Genomic DNA, 24,958 nt, shown 5'->3' on the forward strand with positions numbered 1-24,958 from the left:
CAACTAGCCGCGACTTTGGTACGGAACCGGACGTCAACACCTCGAATGCCACCAACACGAAAGAGGTGCAACGGCGCAAGACATCCAAAAGCAACGCAGGCTCGTCACATGGCACCCGCCGAGCGGTGCAGCGATTTCGTACGTCCCGTTCCGGAGATGCGCATACGTCCAGCCATACCACCCACACCGCATCTTTACTCACACAGACGCACGCGGTCTCGGATGAGAGGGGTAAAGAACGCAGACCGAGGTGGGTAGCAATCCCGGGACTGTTCGCTACGGAATAGGATCGCGACCTAGCGGGAATGACGACTCAACGCGCCGAACTCTGGGTGACACCTCACATGCAGCGGATTCCCATGCGACGGCGCAATGGTTCATGCAGGAGTGGCACGGCCGGGAAGCGGGAAAATAAATGAATTCTACCATGTCCCAAAGTGGCTTTGACCGGCCGGCTCCTAGTGACCGGGATCCGCCTCGCCATGGTTGGTGGTCGCAAGCCTTTCTGGGCGCGGCTAGCAAAGGTCTGACAGCCACCGCCCACCGAGCTAGCTACCCACCCTCATCCGTCTTGTTTGACTATTTGCGTATAGCTCGGGGGGGGGGGGGGGGTGTGGCTGCCTGACCTCGGTCTGGCGCAGGTCTGGCGCGAGTCTAGCCTATATGAAGCCGTCATTTCTCTCTCCCATTCTCGGAGGAGGAGCCCTTTCATCCCTCTGGCCCTCTCTCGCTGTATTCTCACACGGCTTACTCGGCTCAAACCTGGCCAGCTGCAGCAGTCTGTCGCGTTCTACTGTGACGCTCAAAACGGGCGTACATCATACGAACACCGGTCGACCAAACGCATCTACGCCAAGCTCAGAATGTCTGTTGACGGTCGCGGTCACAGTGGGGGGAGGGCCGGTGACAGCGCTGATGGCGCATCTCGAACTCTGGGCGATGTGATGCGATCAGGCCCTACCATGTCTCCTGGCATCGTCGTCGTCGATCAAGCGTACGAAGAGACGAAGCGAAAAGACGATCTCAGCCCCAGCGAGGACCTGTGGCTAAGCTCGGCTGATGGCCGATACAATTCGGCCATCATACCCTTGCGAGTCGGGCGGGCGCCTAGTCAAGAAGTTTTCTACGTGCATAGAGACATCTTGCTCACGACCGAGTACTTTCGGAAAGCTCTCTGCGGGGACTACAGAGAATCAGAAGCGCAGTCGATGGAATTTCCGGAGGAGGACCCTGCCATATTTCACTTCCTCGTTGCCTTCTTGTACCAGAGAAGCTTCGTCCCCATCAGGCCCGCCGCATCCGCGCTGGATACCAAGGAGCCGCACCGGGGGAAAGCACAAGATCCCGGCCACCGGAGCGATTCAGAGTCGGAGATGTCCTCCTCGGAGGCCAGTGATGCGAGCGCCAGGAGTCGGGTACGGGCGCAGCGACGACAACGGCGGCGGGAGCGGCAATGGGAACGTATGAACCGAAAACACCCAGGCACACACCGCCCTGATTGCAGATGCCCGCGCTGCATCACCACCAGCACCGGGCCGCCATGTTGGAACTGTGGCGTCAGTCGCGCGAGGCCGACACCCGGCCACCTCCCGCCGCACATGATCACCCCGATACCCCCATTAAGGCCGGCGGCGATGCCGCCACCGCCGCCGCCGCCTCACCGACGTCGCAGTCGGCAGCCCGTCCTCACACCTCCAGGGTCGACCCCTTCAGTCGGCACGTCGACCCCGGCCAACGCCGACTTTATGGACGGCGACCGCATACGTGGCGAGGACATGCGCACGTGGCTCGCCATCTACGATCTCAGCATTTCCGTGTATGCGTGTGCGAACAAATATCTCATGGACGACTTCAAAGCTGCCATCCAGCGCCACTGCGTCGACATGCTCGAGTCGGCCGGTTCCGACGCGGCGCAGTCGACGGTTCTCCAGCTATGTTCGAAGCTGTATGCCACAGTGCCCGAGTCCGATCCATTGTTGAGGATGGTTTTTGCGCGTATTGGCTTTTTACAGCCGCTGCTGTGGCAGCGGGCACCGCGGCACACATCTGAGTTCTTGATTGGACATCCCGAGGTGGCAGCTCTGATGCTTCGCGAAACGGCAATCCGGAGGGAGGAGGATCTGGGCAGCAGAGCGCTGCCATCGATGGAGCGGGCGATGCATTCCCATGCCATGCCCATCTGGCCGGTTGGCCCTGCTATGCATCCTCACATGCGGCCGCCCCCGCCCCCTCCGCCGCAGCCACATTGGCATCCCCCCTTTGGTGCTTGAGTTCTCGCGATGGAGATTACCGTCCCTCATCCGATGGATTTTGACGCTTTCGTTTTCTGACGGTACACTGGGGCAAAGAATATCGGCATCGTGATCATAACCTTTCTTGTACATGATTTGGGGGTGGGCTGAAAAAGGGGGAAACCTTATGGTTAGTATCGGGGTGGTCAAGGAAACTCTAGTCTAATGGAACTACTATCCTTGAGATCCTCTGTCCTTTGGGGATGAAGTCCTTGTCATTTTCTTAAAGGCAAACTACAGAGCACTAGTTTCATTTGCAGCTGGCCAAAACAATTAAAGACGGGCTTTCCCGTTCGTCCAGTCGAACCAACCCATGTCGGCTAGGACGCGATAGGGGGGGTTGTATGTTGGCTTGGTTTTGTTGGGAAATGGCTGTCGTAGAGGAGGACCACGTCGGATTGAATATGATCTAGGTGCCACTCGTTCCACCGTTGGGAGCTCTTCCACCTTTGAGAGATGGGCGGCAGATCAGGTCGGAGCTTGTCACGCAGTTCGTTGCATTATTCAATGGCATACCAGAGAGACATGGCAACCCCGAAGAAGCTGATGAGCTATATCCAGTGTGCGTGCGCGGGAGCAAACCCCCCATGGATTCCCATAGGCAGGCAGACAGGCCGCATCCACGACGATTACCCAGTTTGAAATCGCAAGCCATGCACAAAATAGACCGAGGTACGGATCCAACGCGGCTTCGCGTGATGCCGCCCAGCTGGTTCATCATAATAAGCGATGACTGCTCCTCTACTCTGAGGCGTACATTCTCAAAACGACAACAACAACAACAACAACAACAGCCAAGAGAATGACAGCATGCCGGTTGCTAGGCCTCACGCCAACGTTGAAGTCCATGGTAAAACACATAAGCTAATCAGTCTCTTTCTCTTGGCTACCACTTGATCATCTCTACGTGTGTTGCTCTTCTGTGAGCACTCTCTCTACCAGAACACCTTTTGGATCTGCTGTCCTACCCGTAGTACAGCTTTGTTCGACCAATGAGCCAAATGGCATCGGAAGTAGGAACGCCTTTCGACCTCTCATGGATACGGCATGTCTAAGCTATTGCGACCAAGGTTGATTTATTACGACTCGGCTCTTGCCTCCAGCAGTGTGATGACAGGCTCTTCCCCGCGGTGGGCGGGCTTGTGAGTGACGTGAGCAGGGTGCCCGCCCGTGAGAGAAGCCTAGTGTCATCTTGCAACTTACAAGGAGCCTTTTTCTCCCGAACCTCTTTGGTTCCCTGAAAACGCAACGCGCAGACTGCATGGCCTGGGGCGGAGAAATGGCGTAGTCGGAGTCGTCTGTCGCCTCGGGCCATCATTGAGCGGAACCACCGAGTCAGACCCCTGGCCGACTTCAAGCCGGAATGGGGAGAGGGGAACCCTTGCCGGTGCCCCACCATCGGCGCTAGCTACCCCACAGAACCACACGGCGACAGCTTTCCTCATCTGCCATCTTCCCCGGCCTAGATGGCGAGTCGGGTAGATGGATGCTAATACAGCCTAGAAATGAAGCAGGCAGGTCGAAGTGCCCAGCGAACCCGGCGTGCCGGAGGCGACTACATATATATATATCTATACCTGCGTGACCGAAGCCGCCGCCCACCATGACGGCCTTTATTGCTACCGTGCTACTGTGAGAACCTATAGGCTTTTCCCAGGCTTCTCTACCTGGAAGAAGATAAAAAGTCGCCCAGATATGCCGCCAATGATCTCAAGGACACTCGCCGCCGCCATGCTCGCCGCGCTTGTCGCGACGTGCGGCGTATCCGGCGCCGCCGTTCAGGCACGCCAGGAGCACCAGGCAGCGCATCTCGTCGCGGACCTCGACTACGGCAGCTTCCAGGGCGCGTACTCCCAGCAGTACAATATCTCGTACTGGAAGAAGATCCCGTACGCCGCGCCGCCCGTGGGCGAGAACCGGTTCCGAGGACCCCAGCCCCCAGCGGCCGTGGAGGGCGGCGTGTATGACTCTAGTCAACCGTTTGATATGTGCCCTCAGCGGACGGTATGGATCCTCGACTAGTGGCTTGCGTGGCAAGAGATTAGCTGACGGGATGGTTGCTTGTGTAGGTGAACGGCTCGGAAGACTGCCTGTACCTCGGTCTCTACTCCCGCCCTTGGACTAGAGGCGAACCTCTGAAGCCTGTTGTCGTCACCTTTTACGGCGGAGGTTTTATCTCGGGCTCGGCTTACTTCAACATCCCGCCCACGGCGTACCCGATTCTCAACGTCTCAAGTTCTTCCGACATGATGTTCGTGTACCCCAATTACCGAACCAACGCCTTCGGGCTCCTTCCCGGAAAAGAGATCGCAGCCGACCCAGAATCGGACTTGAACCCGGGCCTTTTGGACCAAGAGGCCGTGCTGAAGTGGACAAAAAAGTACATTCAGCAGTTTGGCGGCAACCCGGACGACGTGACGGTGTGGGGTCAGTCGGCGGGCGGCGGCAGCGTCCTGGCTCAAGCCCTCGGCAGGGGAGGGAAGCAGAAGCTGTTCCGCAAGGCGATGGCGAGTAGCCCATTCTGGCCCAAGACATATGCCTACGACAGCCCCGAGGCGCAGGCTCTTTATGACGAGCTCGCCGCCCGCACAGGATGCGCTGGCCCCGACAGCCTGGCTTGTCTAAAGAAGGCCGACGTGCAGACCATCCGAGACGCCAGCCTCGTCATTTCAGGCTCCCACGTAACAAATACGTCGTCCTTCACCTGGTCTCCTGTCATTGACGGGGACTTCTTGCAGCAGCCGTTGTCCTTGGCAGCCGCTGCCGGCAAGGTGAACATGGAGCTGGCGTTCGCGATGCATAACACGCACGAGGGCGAGAACTTTGTGCCCGCTGGTCTCCAGAATACGACGAGTGTTGGATCGCCGCCTTTCAACTCTAGCGAGGCCTCATTTGATGAGTGGTTGAGGGGTTTCCTCCCCGGCTTTGGCGACTGCGAGATCGAAGGCGTGAAGAGGTTGTACCCTACGTCCGGAACCGCCGAGACGATTTCGTATAATGAAACCTACGTGAGAGCAGGTCTCATCTACCGGGACGTCGTCTTGTCGTGCCCGGCCTTTTGGTTTGCTGGCGCCGCGCCAAAGGGCGGATGGCTTGGCGAATACTCGCTTGACCCATCTAGGCATGCCAGTGATACCGTTTGGGTGAGTTTATACTGACCATGTTGTGTAAGACTTCCGTTAACAAAGAGTCAAGTGGAACCAGGTCAACGCAGTGCAGAAGTCGGATCCCGCCCGTTACCAAGGGTATGCTGGTAAGTGGTCTTGCCTCTCGTCTTGCTTGTCATTGCTTTTTGTCACTAACATCGGCGCTTACAGGCGCTTTTGCTTCCTTCTTCCAGACCGGCGACCCCAACACTCTCAAGTTATCTCCTTCGGCGGCGGCAGGCGTTCCATCTCTCAAAGATAACAACGAATGGGTGATAGACGCGACAGGTTTCGTGGCTGTTGGACTGGACCAGTTGAAGAGGAGATGCAACTTTTGGAAGAAGAAAGCGGCGAAGATACCCCTGTGAGGATGTTTAGGATATTCAGTTCGTAGTAGAACAAAGACATGTTTGCGACAGCACCCGTATCTCTCCATGATGGCTTTTGTCACTCCCGACTCTTTCAGTCCTATTTTCCATCAACGTCGAGGTAATCAGACAACAGAGCAAAGTGAGAACGAGCGAAAGGGGGGGGGGGGGGGGCGAAAGGAGCTGAGGGTGAGAATTTGTGTCCGGTATCATCTGTCAACAATGTGATCATGGAGTAATGAATCGAGGTACAGACTAATCAATAGGGTCGTCCCTCAGCCTAAAAAGCTCCCGCATAACGTCCCCCGTCCTGCCACGCAGCGCCGAATGATATAGTTGGTTTGTCTCGTAAACCTTGGTACCTCTCACGAGGGCCGCGGTTTCCCTGGCGTAAGAAATGTCGACATACATGTCGTCTATGTAGCTAGCAGCGTACACTGGAACCGTGTTCTTTCGTAACTGCTCATGGTCGTATAGCTCGGGCCACTCGTCAAACTTGGCGAGGATTTCGGCAGCTTCGCGCAGTTGAATCAGTTCCGGATATGTCTCGAAGTGAAGCGGGAATATCATCTCGCCCGAAAAGTAGAGAGGAGCGGCCGTGTCTCCGGAGATGGTGGGCTCTTTTTCCAACCAAGAAAACTCCTCTAGAGCCTTGCCGACTCGATAAGCAGCCCAGTTGGATGCAACGCCTGGCTTCTCGGTGTAGATGGCCTCGTGTAAGATGGCGTAGATGATGTTACTGTCAAAGGAGGTGGCTTGCTCAAATTCGGCGAGAGAAGCACGCGTAAAAAAGCCAAACTGATCAAGGTCCGTTTTTAACTTGAATATGGTCAAGTGGACAGAGTCAAGGCCACCGTGAGCACCAAAGGCGATCCCCAGAGTGAGCAGCCTTGGGATGGTCATGTATCCGCCGCCAGGAAGGTCAATCCGTTTGTTTTCTCGTATGAAACGGGCCACTTGAAGGACGGACTCGACGTCCTCGGGGTATTTCTCGTAGTAGGCCTTGTTTCTCTCCATGACCTTCTTGAAAGTTGCCTCGTACACTTGCTCGGGCCTCTTGCCAAGAGGTGCAAGACCGCCCGTCAGAAAGACCTCTCGCAGGCCCTGGGGAAATTTGGAGAGGTAAGTCAGGGAGACGAAGCCTCCAAAGGACTGACCAAAAAGAGACCACTTCTTCTTCTCTTCCGGAAACTCGCTGGTAAGACATGCTCTGACAGCTTCTAGGTCATTGACAATGTTGTCCTGACGGAGCAGCTTAAGATGATCAGCCTGTTTCTGAGCGTTGCCTTGGAGAGCCAATGTGGCAGCAGAGACAGGCGAGCTAAGCCCAACTCCACGATAGTCGAGAAAGAGAACCTGATAACCGCGGTCCAAGGCTGTGCGGGTGACTGGACTGTCCTGGGGCTCGGGATTGCCAAAGCCGGGCCCTCCCTGTAAGAATACTAGCCATGGCTTCTGCTCGGCCTGCGTCTTCTCGGTCTGGCTGGGAGGGACGATGGGTCTCTCATGCTTGGTGACGGTTTTGCCGAACAACTGCAGAACACCCGCCGACTGGTTGTTGTAGTCTTTAGGGACCTCGAAAAATAGTTCCGAGACTAAGAATTGGCCTGTGCATCATGTCAATACCGTCATGAGCTTCGTTGAGTCTATGGCTAAGTTCAGGGGTATACTACCTGGAATGACGTGTGATCGCTTGCTGAGAAGCTTCGCTGCGCTGATGACTCTGGAGGCCATGGTTGCCACGGCACGAGATCAAGGTTCGAGTTGGTTGAATGGCCAGCAGTGAGATGAGTTGTCAACAATTTAGAGGACCCTGAGGACCCCGCCCAGGCGATGGCACAAGATAAAGTGTAGTGAGATGTCGCACCTTCTCAGTTGGGTAATTGAGCCATGTGCACAGTGTCCATCTCCTTTACCTAGACACTGTTTTCAACTCACCTGAGTCTGCATTCCACATTCTCTTCGTTTCGGTATGGTGGCTCCTTCTAGCTCCTTACTGCTATGTTTCGAGCTCGTTTGCATTCCAAAGCATGTCACCGTTTCCAAGATATTTCATGCTGGTAACTTCCAACGGGGTTCTGACTTGTGAACACTACTACGCATGCCTTCTTCACGCGTTGCTGACAAATTCTCTATCGTTACTTTACCATCACTACCATTACCATGACTCCTGGCTATGCGTGGTCGTTATATACATGGCACAAGCCGTATTCAATATCTGGCGCCTGCTTAAGGCAAAATGTATAGTTCGTAAGAGGTGGAAACAAAGCTGGTACACTATCGCACAGTGGTCCTGGCAACCCTTCCATCTTGAAAGTAAATTTTGATCTGTGACTGCATATATTTGAGGGCCTGACACGAGAAGAGAGCTTTGGCACAGGAAACCGGGAATACGCACGTAGCAGAATATATGCTGGCTTCGCTGTTCTCCTTTCCACCCCTCTTTGGCTTTCTTTGTTTGTACTTAGGTATTTTGTTTCTCAGAGGTGGCTGTCGCTCTAGGCTCCTTACATAAGCTTGCCGCCGATTACGGATAAAGTCCACCAATGACATCAACCACCCCTACGAGCGACCATGGGCTCGGCTCGGCGAAATCTGGTCGGACTCTAGAACCTTCAAAGTCCCAACTTGGGGAAGCGTCCGGCGGCAAGATGGGCTGGCAAAGGAAAGTCTCCCCATCACCCCAAACATCAAACACCGCCTCCTCCCGCCACCTGATGCCGCATCTCACATGCTCGGAGCGCGAAGACACCAACAGTGGAATGAATTACATACATCTCACCCAAACGCTTGTCGAATCGTTCAACGCCCTTGCCGATGAAGTCCAGATCCTGACTGACAGGAAGACGATCCTAGAGCACAAGCTCAGGTTCGCCCATGAGCAGGTATGTTTGAAACGAAACGCGCAAGGGTGTGTCAGCATAGCCTCCTGTGATTGCGACATCTCTCCAAACCCTCCTCCCACATGATGAACAACCTTAGCTCTAGATCAAGAGCCCCTCACACGAGGAGCGAAGACCGATCCTATTACTATTTTCTGACTGTGAATTCACGACTCCAAATTTCCTTGTTCGGCTGATTCCGGTGATAAGTCGCGCTGACCCGACAACTTGACAGTATCAGTACATCGCAGATAAATATGCACCGGCTGCTCCTGAAATCTCCGAAGTCCTGGCAAAGCTACAGCTCCCGCCCGAGCTCGCAAATCCATCTTTAGAAGACGCGAATCCTGTACCCCTACCGAGGCGCAACAAACTGGACACCAGAAACCAGATTGCCCTCATCATTCGAGACGGCCGGCGTGTGGCCCAGCAACTCACGTCCATCGGCGAAACGAGCAAGACGAGCGATTCTAGCAGAGAAACTTCTTCCCGCGAAGCCCGCACCGTAACTTCCATGTCGACCGTTCTCGAGCAAGATTTCACCATCGAGGGAAAGAAGGGGTCTTTAGAATGCCCCTTCTCCTCGCCAAAAGCTGAAGGTGATGGTGTTGGCGACGCACATAATGCAGAGGGAGGGTCGCAGGATCCTACGCCTCACCACTCTGCAGACCCCATCTGTGCCGCCATGTTCGAGGAATCCACATCTCAACCGGCTCCTGGCGCTGCCGACTCGCCTGCGAAATGCCCGATACGCTACTTGGACCAGCACTCCCCCGAGGAGATTGCACACTACGTCGAAACACACAAGCACGAACTCCCTCGCAGCCATGAGGTCTGCGTGCGAAGATATCAGAAGAACGAGGTACAGATCAAGAAGTTGGATGCCAAATACGGCAACTTGGTCAACATGATTCAGGGGCTTAGTGCGCTGCATCAACCCATGTTGCCGGAGTCTCAACGGGAGCAGGAAGAGATTGACCGAGCCTCGAATGAGAGGGTGCACAACTGGGCGAAGGACGTCACCGTATCCGAGACCGAGGATGCTGAGCAATCCCTGCCTGCACCCATGGACGCCGACGAAGTTCGGCAGAGCCATTTCGATCGCCCTCTCAAGGAGGTCCGAGTGGGCGAGTCCCCTAGTCGGCCATGGGGCATTTCTGTTCCAATATACGAATCTCATGGTCTTGGCGGCGAAGAGCGCCCTCTCTCGCCACCACCGGCCCCGGTTTTTATGCCATCAGGCTCGGAGGGCGAGGAGACTCCGGCACCCAAGACTGGCAAATGCCCTTTTGATCACACCAAAATGGCTGCGATGGCCACGGCCCTCGAGGAGGTGCAGCCGCCCTCTCCCACGCGCGCGCCTAACTTGATGTCAAATGGAATGAGCGACAACGTATCGCCACAAAAAGCCGGAGGTGAATGCCCTTTCGACCACGCCCAACTGGCTGCAATGGGATTTGCGTCACCGACGCCAAATACCGGCGAACAGACCTTTGTCCACGCGGATCCGGATCCCGTCGAGCTGCCGTCGACTCCTGTCAAGCCGCAGCCTTCTCAGAGCGCACCGGCTCCAATACAACCACAACAGCAGCAACAACAACTACCACCGACATTCATCAACCCGCCGCTGGACGCGAACAAGCAGTTCAACTCCAATGGGGTACCACAAATGGTCTTCACCGGTCCGGTATTCATTGGCTATCCCATTGAGCAGGCAATCCAGTTCATGCAACACTTTCAGGGGAGGCAATAGGGGCTTAAGCTCTTGCCCTCTCCTCTTCTCATCTTTCGTCGTATACTTCACAAAAATGGCTTTTAATGGTTGGGAAAGGGAGGCATGTGGGGGGTTTTTTTTTTCCAGCGAAGGCGTTGGGATGGCACCTTGTTCTTCGAATTTGCTGTTGAGCTTTTTTGTTATTTTTAACTTCTCTAGTCGAGTCTCACTCCTGGGTGTGCTACACGAGTTGTCATGTATAAATTGACGAGAACGAAGAAAACGGAACGAACAGACGCAGGAAGGAGTAGCAGACAGAACTCGTCCGTATGATAGATACCACGCAATACCGGAAATGAGACCACTGATGTCATGAAACCGCTCGTGCTGTCTGCCCCGGGGCGTTCCGAAATCCATTATGAAATTGGTCCAGCAACTCACTTGGTTGTCCCACGTTACGTGGAGGACGCAAGCACACGATGTGTTGAATCATGGTCTATTCCGACGCCGGTTTTCTTGACTCTACACCCGCCCACTGAAACAAGTCTTGTGAATAAACGCCCCCCCCCCCCTCCAAAAAAAAAAACGCCTAATGAGAACCCTTGACCCCATTCTCCTTCCCGCCGTGCTCGTCGTGAAACGGTTCCGCAGTCGCATTTTGGTTCTTCATCCCGATACCATTGACATCATCTTCGTTTTCGTCATCGTCGTCGCGATACCCGCTCTCTTCGTCTGCCTCGCGCGTCCACAGCGAGATGTCGTCGTCACCCATGAGCGCCGCCACGTCCTCTGGGTCAACAAGGCCAGCCTCGACGTCCAAGTAGTCAGGGGTATCGTCGGAACCAGGCACGAGACCGTTTGCCTCGGCCTCCTCAAGGGCCAGCTCGGCGGCGCGGGCCATGGTGCGCTGATAGATGAGCCAGCCGACGACCAGGCCAACGGTACCGCCAAGGATCATGGAGATGTAGTTGATAGCCTTGCCACCGGTTGTCATCTCGTCACCCTTTTCGGCGATGAGAGCAAGGCGGCTGCCAATGAAGACGTGGACGAGCAGTTTAGGACTGTTGCGGTGTGTTAGCTACACGGATAACTCGGAAGTCAAGTGAGAGCTCGGGGAGGGAGGTGTACGTGCGTACCTAGCAAGAGCCGTCGAGGCCGCAAACGCCCATGGCTTAATGGACGGGATCGTCGACAGGAACCCATTTGACAAGCTGTACGGTAGTGGGCAAAAGCGCACCGCCGTCAGCATTCCCAGTCCGTCCTTCCTCAACACCTGCCCCAATGCAATGAACCGGTGGTCCTGACCCACTAGCTGGTGCACGTATCCGCTAAAGATGCCCCTACTTGTGTAAAACGCCGTCAAGCTCCCCGCCACTGTGGCCGTCGCAACAATGGGGTACCCCAGCGGGAACCCGTATACGAAGCCCGAGATGGAGATGGCAGTGCTGTAGCCGATCATGGGCGGGAAGGCCGTCAAAAACGTAAAGGCCCAGATGATGAGCCAGCCGCCGGGCAGAGCACGCCACTTCTGCGCGACCGGGCCGAGCCACTTGAAGATGGCATGCGAGTAGATAAGCATCAAGATACCGAGAACGTTGACGACCAGAAGGAAGGCGGCGACGGCGACGCGCTGAACGGGGCTGAGGCTAAGGTACATGTCCCAGAGGCGGTTGCCAGTCCTGATCGCGTAGCGCACGGTGCGGTTCAGACTCTCCACAGCTGTTGCCTGTCGCGATGCCGACCTTTGGCGGCCGAAGCGAGCGGAAGACGTGCGGCGGCCAGAGGTGATTGTGGTGGTTGAGATGCCGCCGATGTTGCGGATCCATGGCGGGCGGACGTCGGCATAGGTTTCGGAGGGGGAGGAGGGAGGATTCGGGGAGAGGGACAGCGCCCGCGCTGCGGATTCAAAGTCGGCCGGCATCGTAGGGGGAACTTGGTCGGCGTCTGCGGCGATTAAGAAGAATAGAGGGTTTGGCTTTGGGGCCGGAAGCTCCGAGAGTAGAAGCTGCTCGCGGGGTCGACGAGTCGATGTCGTTTCGGCTTGGCGTTGCTCGGTTCTGGTCTATAATTGTTTTATTGAAGCTGTAGAAGGGCCATTTCGAAGAACTGGTTAAGTCGGATGCAAACGGGATCGAGATGTGTAGGTTGGCAAGCTGCGCCCCAAGGCATGCGTGTCAGTATCGAAGGAGCTGGCTGACCGTAAACACCTGCCGCGATGAGGTAAGCTAGGCCACAGCGAGATCAAAGGTTGAGCCAAGCTGTCTGTCTACTTTTACTACTAGATCGTCGCTAGGTCCGTTAGCTTTCGGGGATTTCAGCCGGGGTTCTTCTTCAAGCTTCTCGGCCCCAGTCTACCCAGGTAACCTGTTGCTTCTTCGTTTTCTATTGCAACCAAAAAGCTCGCAAGATTCGTGCTTGAAGCTAGGAGTGCGATAAACGGAAGAGGAACCCCGAGGTTGGTTTAAAATAGAAGCTGAGATGAAGATTACGTTTTGTCGAAACCGCAATGAGCTTGTCTCATGTTTCCTGCGAACAGTTTCAATCCCCCGTCATGGGTACCTAAGTTAGGTACCTAACGTAGGTACTCTGTACAGGCAGGGTTCTAGTTTACGCATGCACGCACGCACTAAAATGGAACTGGCGGTGCATCCCGTCCGGATCGGCTTGCCTGCCAACCGACTGGCGCCCGGCCGGCCCATCCATCTACCCAAGGTCTGGGTGTCTCTGTGGGGACTCCACACGAGCTGGAGGCTTTGGGTGCTGCTTCCCTGCATGAACTCTACCTACCTGTATGTACCTAGGTAGGGACCTCAGGATGTAGAGTTTTCCTTTCTACACCCATCATTTTTTGATCGCACTCTCTCGAGGTGGCTTGGTAGAAGAGTGCTCCTGGGAGCGTCTGGTTGAGATTTTCTACTTTGGTTCTTTCTACTTTATTGTGATTTCTATCCATCTAGCAGTCGTCATCGGCGCCCGCTGGGTCCTTTCGGAGGATCTCTTACAAGAAGCCTGACCTTGCCATCCCCAATTTCCACACCCTGGCTCAGGATGTCCACTTCCTCCTTGCTGTCATCTGCACTTGATGCTCCCTCGCGAGCCAGACCCTTGTCATAACTACGAGCATCGATGCCCAAGATTCCGCCCATGTTGTTGCGGTCTCCGGGAACAGAGAATTCGCGGTAGGCGTATCGCCATTCGTTCAGAAAGTTGCGGATAGCCTTGCCGACTTTGTCCTTGCCATTCTTACTGTGGTGACCTGTGCCTGTTATGGCGTAGATCGGCCGGCTTTCCTTGACATTCTCCATCAGCACCCGTTCCAAGTACTCCACAGCTTCTTCGGGATGAAGCCCGTGCAGGTCAACGTAGATCTCGACGCTGTTTGCGTTGGCCTTGTTGCGCTCTTCGTACAATTCGCGAGCTGCCTCTCGGTGCGCCTTCCGCATAAGATCATTCTCGCTCTGGCCACGCAAGCTCAGAGCCTTAGCAGCCCTCGCATCGTTGCGGTTCCAGGCTTGTGCGGCACTGACAGGCAGGTTAGCTAAACTCGTCACGAACCTCTGCGTTCAACCAACTTACCTCTGAAGGAACTTGTTTCTGAGACCGCCGTGCTTAATGGCTTCTTGTCGAGCTTTGAGATAGGATTTGTTGGCTCTTTCGCCGGTTTCCAGCCATGGGATGTGTTTCGGGCTCGGGATTGCTTGGGCTGCCGCGCTGTTCTCCCCGTTTCGGATACTGGTTGAGCTGCCGTTCCGTCCAATCTTCTTGAGGTCTTGGCGAAGCGAAGCTGGGCCGGGAGATGGTGACATTTTGACAATCTCGGCAAGGGAGTTTGGTGTAAAGTTCTCCTTGTGACCGTGACCGCCTCGTTTCCCATGGTGCTTCTTGCCCTGCTTCGCAACAGCAGAGCCCAAAGTAGGAAACGCATCTGCGTCATCTAGCGAGGGGGCTACGGGCTCCCTAGCTTGCTGGTGTCGGCTGCCCGGGCGAGATCTAGACCGAGGGCTCTCCCCCCCAAAGAATGGCTTCAGACCAGGCGGTGGCGTAATTCCGATGGTAACATTGGAGCTTCCACTGTAGCTGCCGACATGTTCAGTGGTGCCTGCTGGGAGTGCCGGGAATAAGTTAAAATCGTTCAAGTTGGCTTGTTTGGCAGGCGGCGTGCTGGCCCCGTCCATGGTTAGCTTGTTCATGAGATGTGCAGGGTCGTGAGAGAATATGCATGTATCGCCTGCCAAGCAGTTGCCCATGACCCAGTACCTTGGAAGATTGTATTAGTTACAGCTTTACGCAAAGAAAAGATGGCTGCATGCACTCACTTGCAAAGGTGGTTGCTCAAGTCATGGCTGAACCGGCAATCCGCCCTAAGACATTGTCCAGTGGACATATAAAACTTGCAGATGACGCCCGATCGCTGCCCAGCTGGTGTAGTAGGGCGGCTCTCAGCAGCCAGAGCTTTCCCAATGAGAGAGACCTTGTTCTCCTCGGGCTGTGGACTACTATAACCAATATCTTGCGCTTGGCTCTCCATGATGGACACGATTGTCGCGCTGAGATCGTATCCATGGACCGCAAGGGCGGCCTCGATTTCTTCATCAGTCCGTGTCTGGCCAAGAATTGAGCGGAGCATGTCATAGGGGGACATGTCGGCTTGTTGCGACGACATGGACGAGAACTCCGGGGCGGCGGCGTTCAAGCCGCTTGAAGTCCCTAGGGACGATGTGACGCTGATGGCATCATCCGCTACTAGCCACTCTACATTCTCCGTCTGGTAATCGCCAAAGGTTTCATGGGAAGGCGATTTATCGCTGGCGAACTCGTACGCGTTGAGGTTAGGGCTGTGAGGTATAGCGGGCGTTGCAAAGGCGAGTCTCGGGGAAGGTCTTGGGGAGGAGAAGGGAGAGACGGCGGATGACTTCGTTCTAGTGAAGGACGGGGTAAAGGACGGGACAAAGCCCGGAGGAGCCAGTGGGCTAACTCCAAGGCGCGGAGATCCTGAGAGAGGAGTGACATTGCCGCGCCAAGATGCAGGTGATGGTCGTCGCAGGATGGTCTGACGGATGGGAGGCGGAGAGGCGGCAGCTCCGCCTCCATCACGGTATCGCCATAACACATCGAGGATCGCATTGTCTAATGAGGAGCCGTTCAAGGTTGTCTGGCTTCGCAGGAGGTCCTCGAGCTTGTCCGTCTTGTCTTCGTCCTCGAGAGTAGCATCCTGAAGGATAGGGAGGCAGATCTCGTAGTGCTCGTCGGAAACCATGATTGCGCGGTACGGGGCCGAAGCGTAGCCCTTGAAGGATAGCAACAGACAGCAAAGGTGCGTCAAGGGTATGTATTGTATGGGTACGTAAGGTTTGAAGCCGAGATCGAAGCGGCGCGTCTATGTATGGTGTTCGGTCCTGGGGTGAAGCAACTACTACGTAAGGCGGCGCGGTGATTAGGCAGGCTTGGGTTGAGTTGACGTCGGAATGTCAGCCTGTGCGCATCGCCGTCGGAGACGAGTCTTGAGAAAAGGGGCGTCCGGTTGAGCAACGCCGACAATATGGGCCGTCCGCTTGAGCTAGAGCTTCGAGGTGTAGAATGTTCGGAAAGCAAGCTGGGAGCGAAGTTGGTGGGCGGCACTCGATGGTTCCGTCACATGGTTTCGGAGCCAGTGGCAGAGGGGATCGTCTCTAGCTTCTTGTTTGGATGAGGTGGTCGATCTTCCCGGCACAAACGCAAATACAGAATGTGCCTCGTTTGTTCGTGCCTGGTTATCTCGCGAGCTTTGTAGTCAGCCGTTGAAAGGCGAGGGGGGGCGAAACACGAGTAATCGGGGAGAGTTGGAGATGATGGTTTGGGTTGTGGAGAGAAACGCGGCCGAGTGCACGTCGTTCCCCTTCAGCTGATGACTGACTGGGACCAGGAACTGGGACGTGGACGGGGCCCAGAGAGCAACGGGAGGTAAGGTGAGTTGCGGTAGGGTGCTTGGGGCGCGTGCTGCTACTGAAGGCTGGCTACTGAATGGGGGATATCAGCTGGCGGCCAACAACTCCTCTGGAGAGGGTGGTCGGGAACTGGGGCCCGGTGTCAAGTAGACTGTGGTAGTAATAAGGGAGGTACGTACCTACATACCTACCTGTAGAGGTACGCAGTACGGATATTAGCGGGTGTAAACGTGGGGTCAGCCCTCCTACCTCTCCCACTTCCCAGACTTACTGCATACACATCACATCTACAGCCTGGTCTCGGCACAGAACAGCACAGGTCGTTGCTTCATTTGGATGTATTGGCAATTTGGAACGAGACTACCGTATGGGGCAGAAGCTATTGAAAGATAGATCGAAGCAAACCACCTGGAATCTTGAGCTACTATTGGACGTGTTCGCCTAATTGCATTTGTCCTCATAGGAACGACGACATCCTCCACTCACTGAAAACACAGACACTGTCAGAAGTTGCACGAGACTGGGGGGAAAAAAGCAAGTAGGTTATCAGCCATTGTACGTATCTGCCAAGACACAGTACTGTCTGATTGATGACAACATAAGGGTAATCTCTTTTCCCTCTGACCAGTTATTGCTTACCCTTCCCGTTTCACGCACCTCACCCAAGCCAAACCATCACTCATGTCTGGTTTCACAAGCTAAGAAGATATCTGACAATCGGCCATGTGTTGTTTAACCAACACCTTTCTGCTCCTATTCAATCTCAGTCTCGACATTATCAAACCATCCCGTTACCTAGTTTATGGCTTCAAACAATGCCACACTCTACTCTATCACTCAACTCAAAGACCCATTAGACTCATCGCTGCAATAAAGAGGATTGTATCGGATTTGAAAGACCCTGTGCCTTCCAAAGCCCGTTGTTCAGGCAGGTGGGTCTGTCATGAATCCCCAGCGCCCAGGCGCCGCAGTGTGAGCTGCGGACCTAGGGTACCTCGTCATCCTCTAGATCACCCTCAAACCCAAAACTGAAGCCTCCCCCGTTGGCCTCGCTGCTACCTCCACCCACTGCCTCCTCCCACTTTCTCTTCTTTTGGGCGCTTTTTCTCTCTATAGTTTGAAGCGCTTCTTCCAGGAGATCCGGCTGATCCTGCCGCAGCCGCTCAACGAACAGTCTGTATGGATCCTTTACCTCTTGCTTGAAACCCGTGACCTGGTCTGGTTTGTCTCTGAGGAAGGACAGAACCTCGGAGAGCTGGTTCTTTGGGACAAAGTTCTGCGTCAGAGCGATACCGCTCTCGATGTTGACAACCAGATGCCACCATCCGCTGGGCACATGCAGAATCTCCCCCTCGTTACAGATGCCCTCGATGCACTCGGGCAACTGACGGGCTTCCGCATGGAACTCGAGAAGCCACTCTGCGATGCTTAGGGGACTGGTCACCTCACTACTGTCCTTAGAAACATAGACTCCGGGTACCGATGCCGTAGGCGGGAACATGATCCAGTACTTTTTACCCTGAATCACGGCGTTCCATGCACTCGTGCCGTTTGGATCCTTGTGGAATGTCGATCCGCTCCTCTCTGGGCCAACGATGAGCCAACGATGTGCTGGCCGTTCTCTGCCCAGAAGTTCGAATAGGTCGGGTCCGAAGCAATCTGGCTTCCAGTACGCCGCCCCTTCCTCGCGCCCGGCGTTGATCCCCATCTTTTCCGCGAACTTCTTATCGAAAAGATACAGAGGACTCTCATCATCGTTATTGTCCATGTAGTCGCGATAGGTTGAAAAGGGCCAGTCCACGGCCTCTGCACGAAACTCGACGTTGCCATAGAGCTTTGAAATGGCGTCAATGTTCCATTCATGACAGACTGGCCACGTCTGGATATAGTTGGTCAAGATGAAGGGCGTCTCTGACCATTTCTCAGCGAATTCATCGTACGTAAGAGTTTCCATGCGCTGGATGAGGTTGCTCTTCGAGATTCTCGAGGTAAACTGCCTCAAGTCAACATGGCTGCAGACGAATGGCCTATGCAGGACGTCGGAGAAGACGTTGCTACAGTCGATCTTTGACTGCTGCTCAGGAGACAGCCGGAGGTGGGTGGCCCTCCATGTTCCCTGCCACGTGCCATTGAACCTGCCTGAACTGTGGGACCTAAAATGTGGTCAGCAGTTGGCTCTTACTTACATGACAAGATGAGATGAGCGGGTGTGTGGCTGGAATCGCGTCTACAAGCCGGTCACACTGCAGACTCATAGAAACCTCGGATCCATGGAAACTGGTGACGAGGGCGACAGCGTGGCTCACAGCGATTACTCATGAACGCCATAGCCCCCGGCTTACGGAAACTTGCCCAACCTATAGACTGTGTGACTTACTGTAGAAACAACGACTTCCACAAATCGTCGGACCGGCAGAATGCATAGAAAAACTTGCAGCTTGAGCCCAGGTTTCTCAGAAGTTCCTGATCGAGATAGTCCAAGAGCATCATCAAGGCCTCGTCGGGCATAGTCTTGAAATATCCGATGTGCATCCGAGCGTTCGGACGATCCGAGAGATACTGGTTGCCCAGCGGTTTCACGCCCAGAGGATGGGTAGGAATTGACTCATGGAACGTGACTGCATTTTTAGCAGGTTTTGAGTCATAGTCGAGACCGTTGGTGACAGCTTGCGCATTGGCTATCCTATTGGACATAGTGCCATGGGGTGGCTCGAGATTGTCGTTCGCCATGTATCTTTAGGACGTAGGTCACTGGCAGAACAATGACATGTGCCTGCTGCTTTGGGATAGTATGGTAGTGGCGGGGAGAAAAGGGGGGTTTTGGCAGACATTGGAGAACCAAGGCAAGCAGAGAGAGAGAGAGAGAGAGGGATTGGAGAAAAACACAATCGTCAGAAAACAAAGGAGGAAAAAGACCAGGAAAATCTGCACAAGAAATCATGTCACTGGGCTGGCATCGCAGGTGCAGGTGGTATGGCAAGCGGTAGGCACAGCAGTGATGGGTGGAGGGCACATGCTTCAATAAACACGTTCTACAACTCAATTAATGCATGAAGATGTCTAGATGAAATTCTTGCAGGCATTCCGCTACCAAAGGGCCGGGGTGCGTGGCCTGGTAAGAGAGAGGGGCAAAAGAAAACGAGGATGAAAATTCAGAAGGCAAGCGCGACTACGGTGCCTCTTGCAGCGCCTGGCATCTCCGGCCCTCCCTAATGCTGCAGAGTTGTAGAGTCCCACTGAGGCCGCTGAGCCAGTTGGCTCTGCTGCATTGCTATTAGTGGCCTTCTAGTCACTCTGGCAGGTACGGCGGGTGTGCCCTAATCACTATTCCTGCCTTTTCTGTTTAGCGCAACCTCGCTTACCGCATAAATCGAGGGGCCGCCCGCCGCCTGCGAAATTTTTTTACGTGGTCAAGAATTCCTGCGGCTGCTGATAAAAACTTCACCTCCCACCACCGGACAATCAACGTGCACCATCACCCCACGAACAAAACCAACACCAAACGCATCCTTTATTCCTAGATTCAGTTCTACTCTTGCGATTCGCCAAGAGTACCGGATCTAGTTGAGACTTTAATTCTAAGAATTCGATTCGTCGACCTTTTTCGCAACTCTCACCGAGACGTTTGCGAATTTTCCAACCCCTCGCCAAACCCCACCTTCGCGACGATATTTCTAGATCTCAAGCTGTGCTTGTGATCTAGATTTCTTCCACAACACAACCGCAATCATGGCTGACAAGGGTCTTGAGGATGTGCCTGAGGGTAAGTCTTGCGACGACATCTTGATCTTTCCATCAGAAGCTTTGGGAGGTTTCGCCGTAAATTCGGATGGTCGCCGACCGGCCACCTTGTCCCCTCTCTTTGTTTTTCTAATCTGCGGCCCGGCGCATTCCAAAATGACCTCAAGTCGCTGACAACATATCTCTCAGGCCAGATCGAGTCGAACTACGATGAGACCGTCGACTCCTTCGATGACATGAACCTGAAGTCGGAGCTCCTTCGCGGTATGTTTTCCCGGGCTCAAAATTTTCGGGGGGAAATACCCTCATCGTGGACTGTGTCGCTGACATCGCTCTTGCAGGTGTCTACGCCTACGGTTTCGAGCGTCCCTCCGCCATCCAGCAGCGTGCCATCATGCCCGTCATCAAGGGTATGTTCAGATCAGTTGATCCTCTGCGCGATAAACCCCGCTCACCCTCTATCCAGGCCACGATGTCATTGCCCAGGCTCAGTCCGGTACTGGCAAGACCGCCACGTTCTCCATCTCTGTCCTCCAGAAGATCGACACCAACGTCAAGGCCTGCCAGGCTCTCATCCTCGCCCCCACCCGTGAGCTTGCTCAGCAGATTCAGAAGGTTGTCGTCGCCATCGGTGACTTCATGAACATTGAGTGCCATGCCTGCATCGGTGGTACTAGCGTCCGCGACGACATGAAGGCCCTGCAAGACGGTCCCCAGGTCGTCGTTGGTACCCCTGGCCGTGTCCACGACATGATCCAGCGCCGCTTCCTCAAGACCGACAGCATGAAGATGTTCGTCCTTGACGAGGCCGACGAGATGCTTTCTGTAAGTTTGTTGCTCAGTATCCTGGTTCGCCCCCATCGCATGCTGACACCTCCCTCCAGCGTGGTTTCACCGAGCAGATCTACGACATCTTCCAGCTGCTTCCCCAGAGCACCCAGGTCGTCCTTCTGTCCGCCACCATGCCCCAGGACGTCCTTGAGGTCACCACCAAGTTCATGCGCGACCCCGTCCGCATTCTCGTCAAGAAGGACGAGCTTACCCTCGAGGGTATCAAGCAGTTCTACATCGCCGTCGAGAAGGAAGAGTGGAAGCTCGACACCCTCTCCGACCTGTACGAGACTGTCACCATCACCCAGGCTGTCATCTTCTGCAACACCCGCAGAAAGGTTGACTGGCTCACCGACAAGCTCACTGCCCGTGACTTCACCGTCTCTGCCATGCACGGTGACATGGACCAGGCTCAGCGTGACCTGATTATGAAGGAGTTCCGTTCCGGTTCTTCCCGTGTCCTGATCGCCACCGACCTTCTGGCCCGTGGTATCGATGTCCAGCAGGTTTCCCTGGTCATCAACTATGACCTCCCCGCCAACCGCGAGAACTACATCCACCGCATCGGTCGTGGTGGTCGTTTCGGTCGTAAGGGTGTTGCCATCAACTTCGTTACCGCCGAGGATGTCCGCATGATGAGAGAGATTGAGCAGTTCTACAGCACCCAGATCGAGGAGATGCCCATGAACGTTGCCGACCTCATCTAAGTAACGCTTTCTCACGGATACACGCATTTTCCCTCTCCCTTTTAGCACGGAACAAGCCCCTTTGGTCTGCTAAGGTCGATCACGCACCGGATCTGGCAAGACGCTTGGGGTGTTTTTTTACTCGAGATTCATCAGGACTTGTTTGTTGATAGATCGCGGGAAGGCTACCTGGCGAGCCACTGGGCGTGGCTGGCCTCACCAACTCCTTGGTCGACTGCTAGACGCGCCCCGGCTCATGGGTGGAATTGAAAAACTGGCTTGCATGCGGGAAGGGCTTACGAGTCTTTTGGCACCTTAATACCAACGAAGGTGCGGCGGACTGGTACCTAAAAGAATCATTGGCAAGGTTTCTAGTTTTTGGCTTTCAGTTTCCTAGTCTCTCTGTACGTAGGGGCCACGTCACGATGAATCTGCTCTTTAAAAAAATAACTTGCTGTTCCCGACCCCTGATGAGTGAAGGTGAACGCCGACGTATCTCTACCCTTCGGGCAGCGATTGGGCGGGTGTACACTATTTCGGACATGTGATCCGACTTTGTCGTATATTACCCACGATGCTACCCTCTCTTGCCCACATGTCGCTCTGCTTCTTGTCGACCGGCGGACGCTTCAGCAAAGGAAGCGGGGGAGAGGATGCAGAGGGCTGGATACTCGGGAACGAGCAGGGCGAATGGCTGCAGCCACAGCCCAGCCGCGATAAGAGAATCGCCCTCCTCAGTCCCACCATACAGGCTTGTAAGTGGCCGACGCTCAGCAACACTAATACACCGTGCGTCAAGGAAACATGGGGTGGGGAGGGTTCCGAACAGGGCTTGGGTCCTCTTATCGCAAGACTTGGAGGCCATCCCACAGAGGGGGGCGGCGCCAGGACACCTGGCATGGTGCCTAGCACAGAAGGAGAGACTGGAGATGTGGGAGGTTGGGCTGCGACGAGAGCGCCACGTCAAATCCAACTGCCAGTTGTTGACAAGGCAAGAATGGTGAATGCGGTGTTGAAGTACCTACATCCAATGCCGTCAGTCATCAGTACACGTGTGAGAGGAAGCCTGCTCGGTGAGATACCCGGTCCGAGGTCCCCTGTACTCGGTGCTTCAGTTTATAGTTCGTACCGTCTTTTTCATACTGCCACTGTCGCTTTCGCCATTCTTTCCAACTGGCCAGGTGGCCGAAAACGAGAAAATAAAATACAAGAGCAGGATCTGCTGCCTGTCACTCACAAACCTTAAAGATAGGTACGTAGTGTGAACGCCGGCCAAAGTGGACTCTGTGGGCTGTTTTATTCCAGCATGAACAAGATGTCTTCAGTGAGTGCTGTCAAAATTCCTAAGTGGTGGGGATTGCTGCTCTCTGGCGGGAACAACGGTTTTACCCCGCCAAATGCACCCTCTCTCAGCAGCACACAAACCACAGAATGCGTCCAGCTCACCAGGTGCCACGGGACTCTACCAGAGATTTCTTGAAAAAGAACAGATGCAGTAGCAGTACTGTGACTGCACAGACTGTTCCTGACTTGCGCCGACCAAAAAGTTTTGTGGTTCCGCAGATCAGGGTTTCGTGTTGTGTGGGATGAACCTTGGGGGGGAAAGTCATTCCCTGTTTTTTTTTCCTTCTTCTTTTTTTCCCTTCTCTCCCAACGTTCTGTTTTCCTTCTCTTCGTTGCCAGGCTTACCCTTATCCCTTTCCCCCTTTCTGTTTCGTTTCGTTTTGGGCGTTTCTTTTTAGGGTTGCAGGGAAGAGGAATTGAAACCCACATTGAAACTACGGGGGCAATATTCAATTAAACGACAGCGGCTTTGGTCTCCACCCAGGGCGATATCGACAGGGGGCCAGACAGGAACTGTGGCTGGGCGTTTGACTTACACCGAAAACGAGCTGCAGGCCAATATCAATAAGTCAGTATTCAGATCACGGTCTTCTACGATAACCCGACAATGCTGATTTGACCATCAGAGTCACGTTTTTCTCTAGAGCAAGTAACACAGTTCTTGAGATTTATGGCCACAAGAGGGTTTCCAAAACAAACAGTACCGTGTTTTCTCGATACTTCTAGATGTATCACGGTGCTGCTGCTGATGTGAATATCGAAAAGGCCACAGATCCCATTGACTAGGCAGTGCTGCAGTCGCACCTAAGTTTCGATACTGGAATATTCCGCACTGGATGGGGGGTAACACATGTGAATTACAACGAGGTGGGCAGCTATCCGTCGATGCCCGTGAGGCAGGCAGTAACAACACGCAAGGAAGGCTTAAGTTTCAACCGAATTGCCCTGATCCTCTTCGAACTAGTATTCCCAGTCTCCTTGACGAGTTCATTCAGTGAGACATTGGCCTGTTGTCAGTCAAGTATTCAAAGAGTGGCCATCAACGAAGTGGTGGCTGAGCTTGCCTCAAGAGCAATCATGGGGCACTCTTTGTAACGCCAGGAGGTTTGTAGGGAGTTTTTTTCGTGTTGCTGGTGATATATAAGATTGGCAGAGATGCTGCGATCCTTTATTCCGGCCTTGTGGTATTGTCGACTCGAAGAGGTGGTCCGATATAAACTGCTGAGTGAGGAAATAAGAAATCACTCAGCATAGGACGGACATGAAATTTTATACCCCTTCTCCTGTAGGGACAAGTGATATTGACCGTGCTGGCTCACCTAAACTTCACTGGCTATCTTTCCCCCTCCCCACCTTATTGGCTTTGGTTTTGCACTTCCAGCGCTGGACACATATAAGCTGCTTGCTCTTACGCAATTCCACCATCCCGGAACACGCTCCCAACTATTGGGACGCTCCCTGCCACCCAATGGTTACCTGCTCACTATCGAACACAGGGTTGGCAATTCTGAGGCCCCGTACCCACAAACTAGATGAACTGGACTCACAGATCAGCAACCTAGGTCGATTGTAGAGGGACCGAATTGGATGTCGGCGGGTTAAGGCTCCGTGCGACTTAATATCTGGCCATCGAAGTAATGCACCATTCTGCTTCTGCCTCATGTGTATGAACTGATGAACTGGCGAGGCAGAGAGGTAAGTGTCAGGTCCATGCATGCTAGCTAAGACATTATATTCACATTAAATGTAACTCGCTAAAACACCAAAAGTTAAAACCATTGACCGTAAATCTCGATCACAACCCGTCATTTTCCCTCTATTGCACACGGCTAGCTTTTGCATATACCACAAGTGTAACTTGATCTTTCTAGTACCGGTTCGGCGGTGTTGACGGGTTGATAGACGCGCTAGGTGTACACGGCGGCTTTGAGAACGTCGGCCAGGGCTGGCAATCGGAGTGGCAACTTCAAATTCTTCGAGTTAGTGACTGGCTTTGCGATATGTGCCCTTGGTAGATTGGGGCCCAGTGAC

The 24,958-nt window shown here is 54.3% G+C and overlaps 8 protein-coding genes across 8 annotated transcripts; 4 read left to right on the forward strand and 4 right to left on the reverse strand.

Annotated features, from left to right (window-relative positions):
* Positions 1-863: 863 nt before the first annotated feature.
* GLRG_01547 (uncharacterized protein) lies at positions 864-2,050 on the forward strand (the record flags this gene model as incomplete). The annotated part of the gene is made up of 4 exons (XM_008092232.1): positions 864-1,415; positions 1,505-1,682; positions 1,714-1,935; positions 2,013-2,050. 4 exons carry the CDS (start codon positions 864-866, stop codon positions 2,048-2,050), a joined length of 990 nt encoding a protein of 329 aa, XP_008090423.1.
* Positions 2,051-4,022: 1,972 nt separating this feature from the next.
* GLRG_01548 (carboxylesterase) lies at positions 4,023-5,805 on the forward strand (the record flags this gene model as incomplete). Its single annotated transcript, XM_008092233.1, has 4 exons — positions 4,023-4,295; positions 4,361-5,434; positions 5,487-5,544; positions 5,609-5,805. 4 exons carry the CDS (start codon positions 4,023-4,025, stop codon positions 5,803-5,805), a joined length of 1,602 nt encoding a protein of 533 aa, XP_008090424.1.
* A 255-nt stretch (positions 5,806-6,060) lies between these two features.
* GLRG_01549 (uncharacterized protein) lies at positions 6,061-7,539 on the reverse strand (the record flags this gene model as incomplete). Its single annotated transcript, XM_008092234.1, has 2 exons — positions 6,061-7,412; positions 7,479-7,539. 2 exons carry the CDS (start codon positions 7,537-7,539, stop codon positions 6,061-6,063), a joined length of 1,413 nt encoding a protein of 470 aa, XP_008090425.1.
* A 917-nt stretch (positions 7,540-8,456) lies between these two features.
* On the forward strand, positions 8,457-10,440 carry GLRG_01550 (uncharacterized protein; the record flags this gene model as incomplete). The annotated part of the gene is made up of 2 exons (XM_008092235.1): positions 8,457-8,690; positions 8,923-10,440. The coding sequence occupies 2 exons, from the start codon at positions 8,457-8,459 to the stop codon at positions 10,438-10,440; spliced, it is 1,752 nt and encodes a 583-aa protein (XP_008090426.1).
* Positions 10,441-10,990: 550 nt separating this feature from the next.
* GLRG_01551 (uncharacterized protein) lies at positions 10,991-12,322 on the reverse strand (the record flags this gene model as incomplete). Its single annotated transcript, XM_008092236.1, has 2 exons — positions 10,991-11,462; positions 11,538-12,322. The coding sequence occupies 2 exons, from the start codon at positions 12,320-12,322 to the stop codon at positions 10,991-10,993; spliced, it is 1,257 nt and encodes a 418-aa protein (XP_008090427.1).
* Positions 12,323-13,364: 1,042 nt separating this feature from the next.
* Positions 13,365-15,658, reverse strand: GLRG_01552 (smr domain-containing protein; the record flags this gene model as incomplete). Its single annotated transcript, XM_008092237.1, has 3 exons — positions 13,365-13,923; positions 13,978-14,658; positions 14,718-15,658. 3 exons carry the CDS (start codon positions 15,656-15,658, stop codon positions 13,365-13,367), a joined length of 2,181 nt encoding a protein of 726 aa, XP_008090428.1.
* A 1,652-nt stretch (positions 15,659-17,310) lies between these two features.
* On the reverse strand, positions 17,311-19,019 carry GLRG_01553 (F-box domain-containing protein; the record flags this gene model as incomplete). The annotated part of the gene is made up of 2 exons (XM_008092238.1): positions 17,311-18,478; positions 18,703-19,019. 2 exons carry the CDS (start codon positions 19,017-19,019, stop codon positions 17,311-17,313), a joined length of 1,485 nt encoding a protein of 494 aa, XP_008090429.1.
* A 1,035-nt stretch (positions 19,020-20,054) lies between these two features.
* On the forward strand, positions 20,055-21,604 carry GLRG_01554 (DEAD/DEAH box helicase; the record flags this gene model as incomplete). Its single annotated transcript, XM_008092239.1, has 5 exons — positions 20,055-20,088; positions 20,256-20,330; positions 20,408-20,476; positions 20,533-20,891; positions 20,951-21,604. 5 exons carry the CDS (start codon positions 20,055-20,057, stop codon positions 21,602-21,604), a joined length of 1,191 nt encoding a protein of 396 aa, XP_008090430.1.
* Positions 21,605-24,958: the final 3,354 nt, after the last annotated feature.

Source organism: Colletotrichum graminicola (genome assembly GCF_000149035.1).
Source record: "Colletotrichum graminicola M1.001 genomic scaffold supercont1.4, whole genome shotgun sequence".
NCBI lineage: Eukaryota > Fungi > Ascomycota > Sordariomycetes > Glomerellales > Glomerellaceae > Colletotrichum > Colletotrichum graminicola.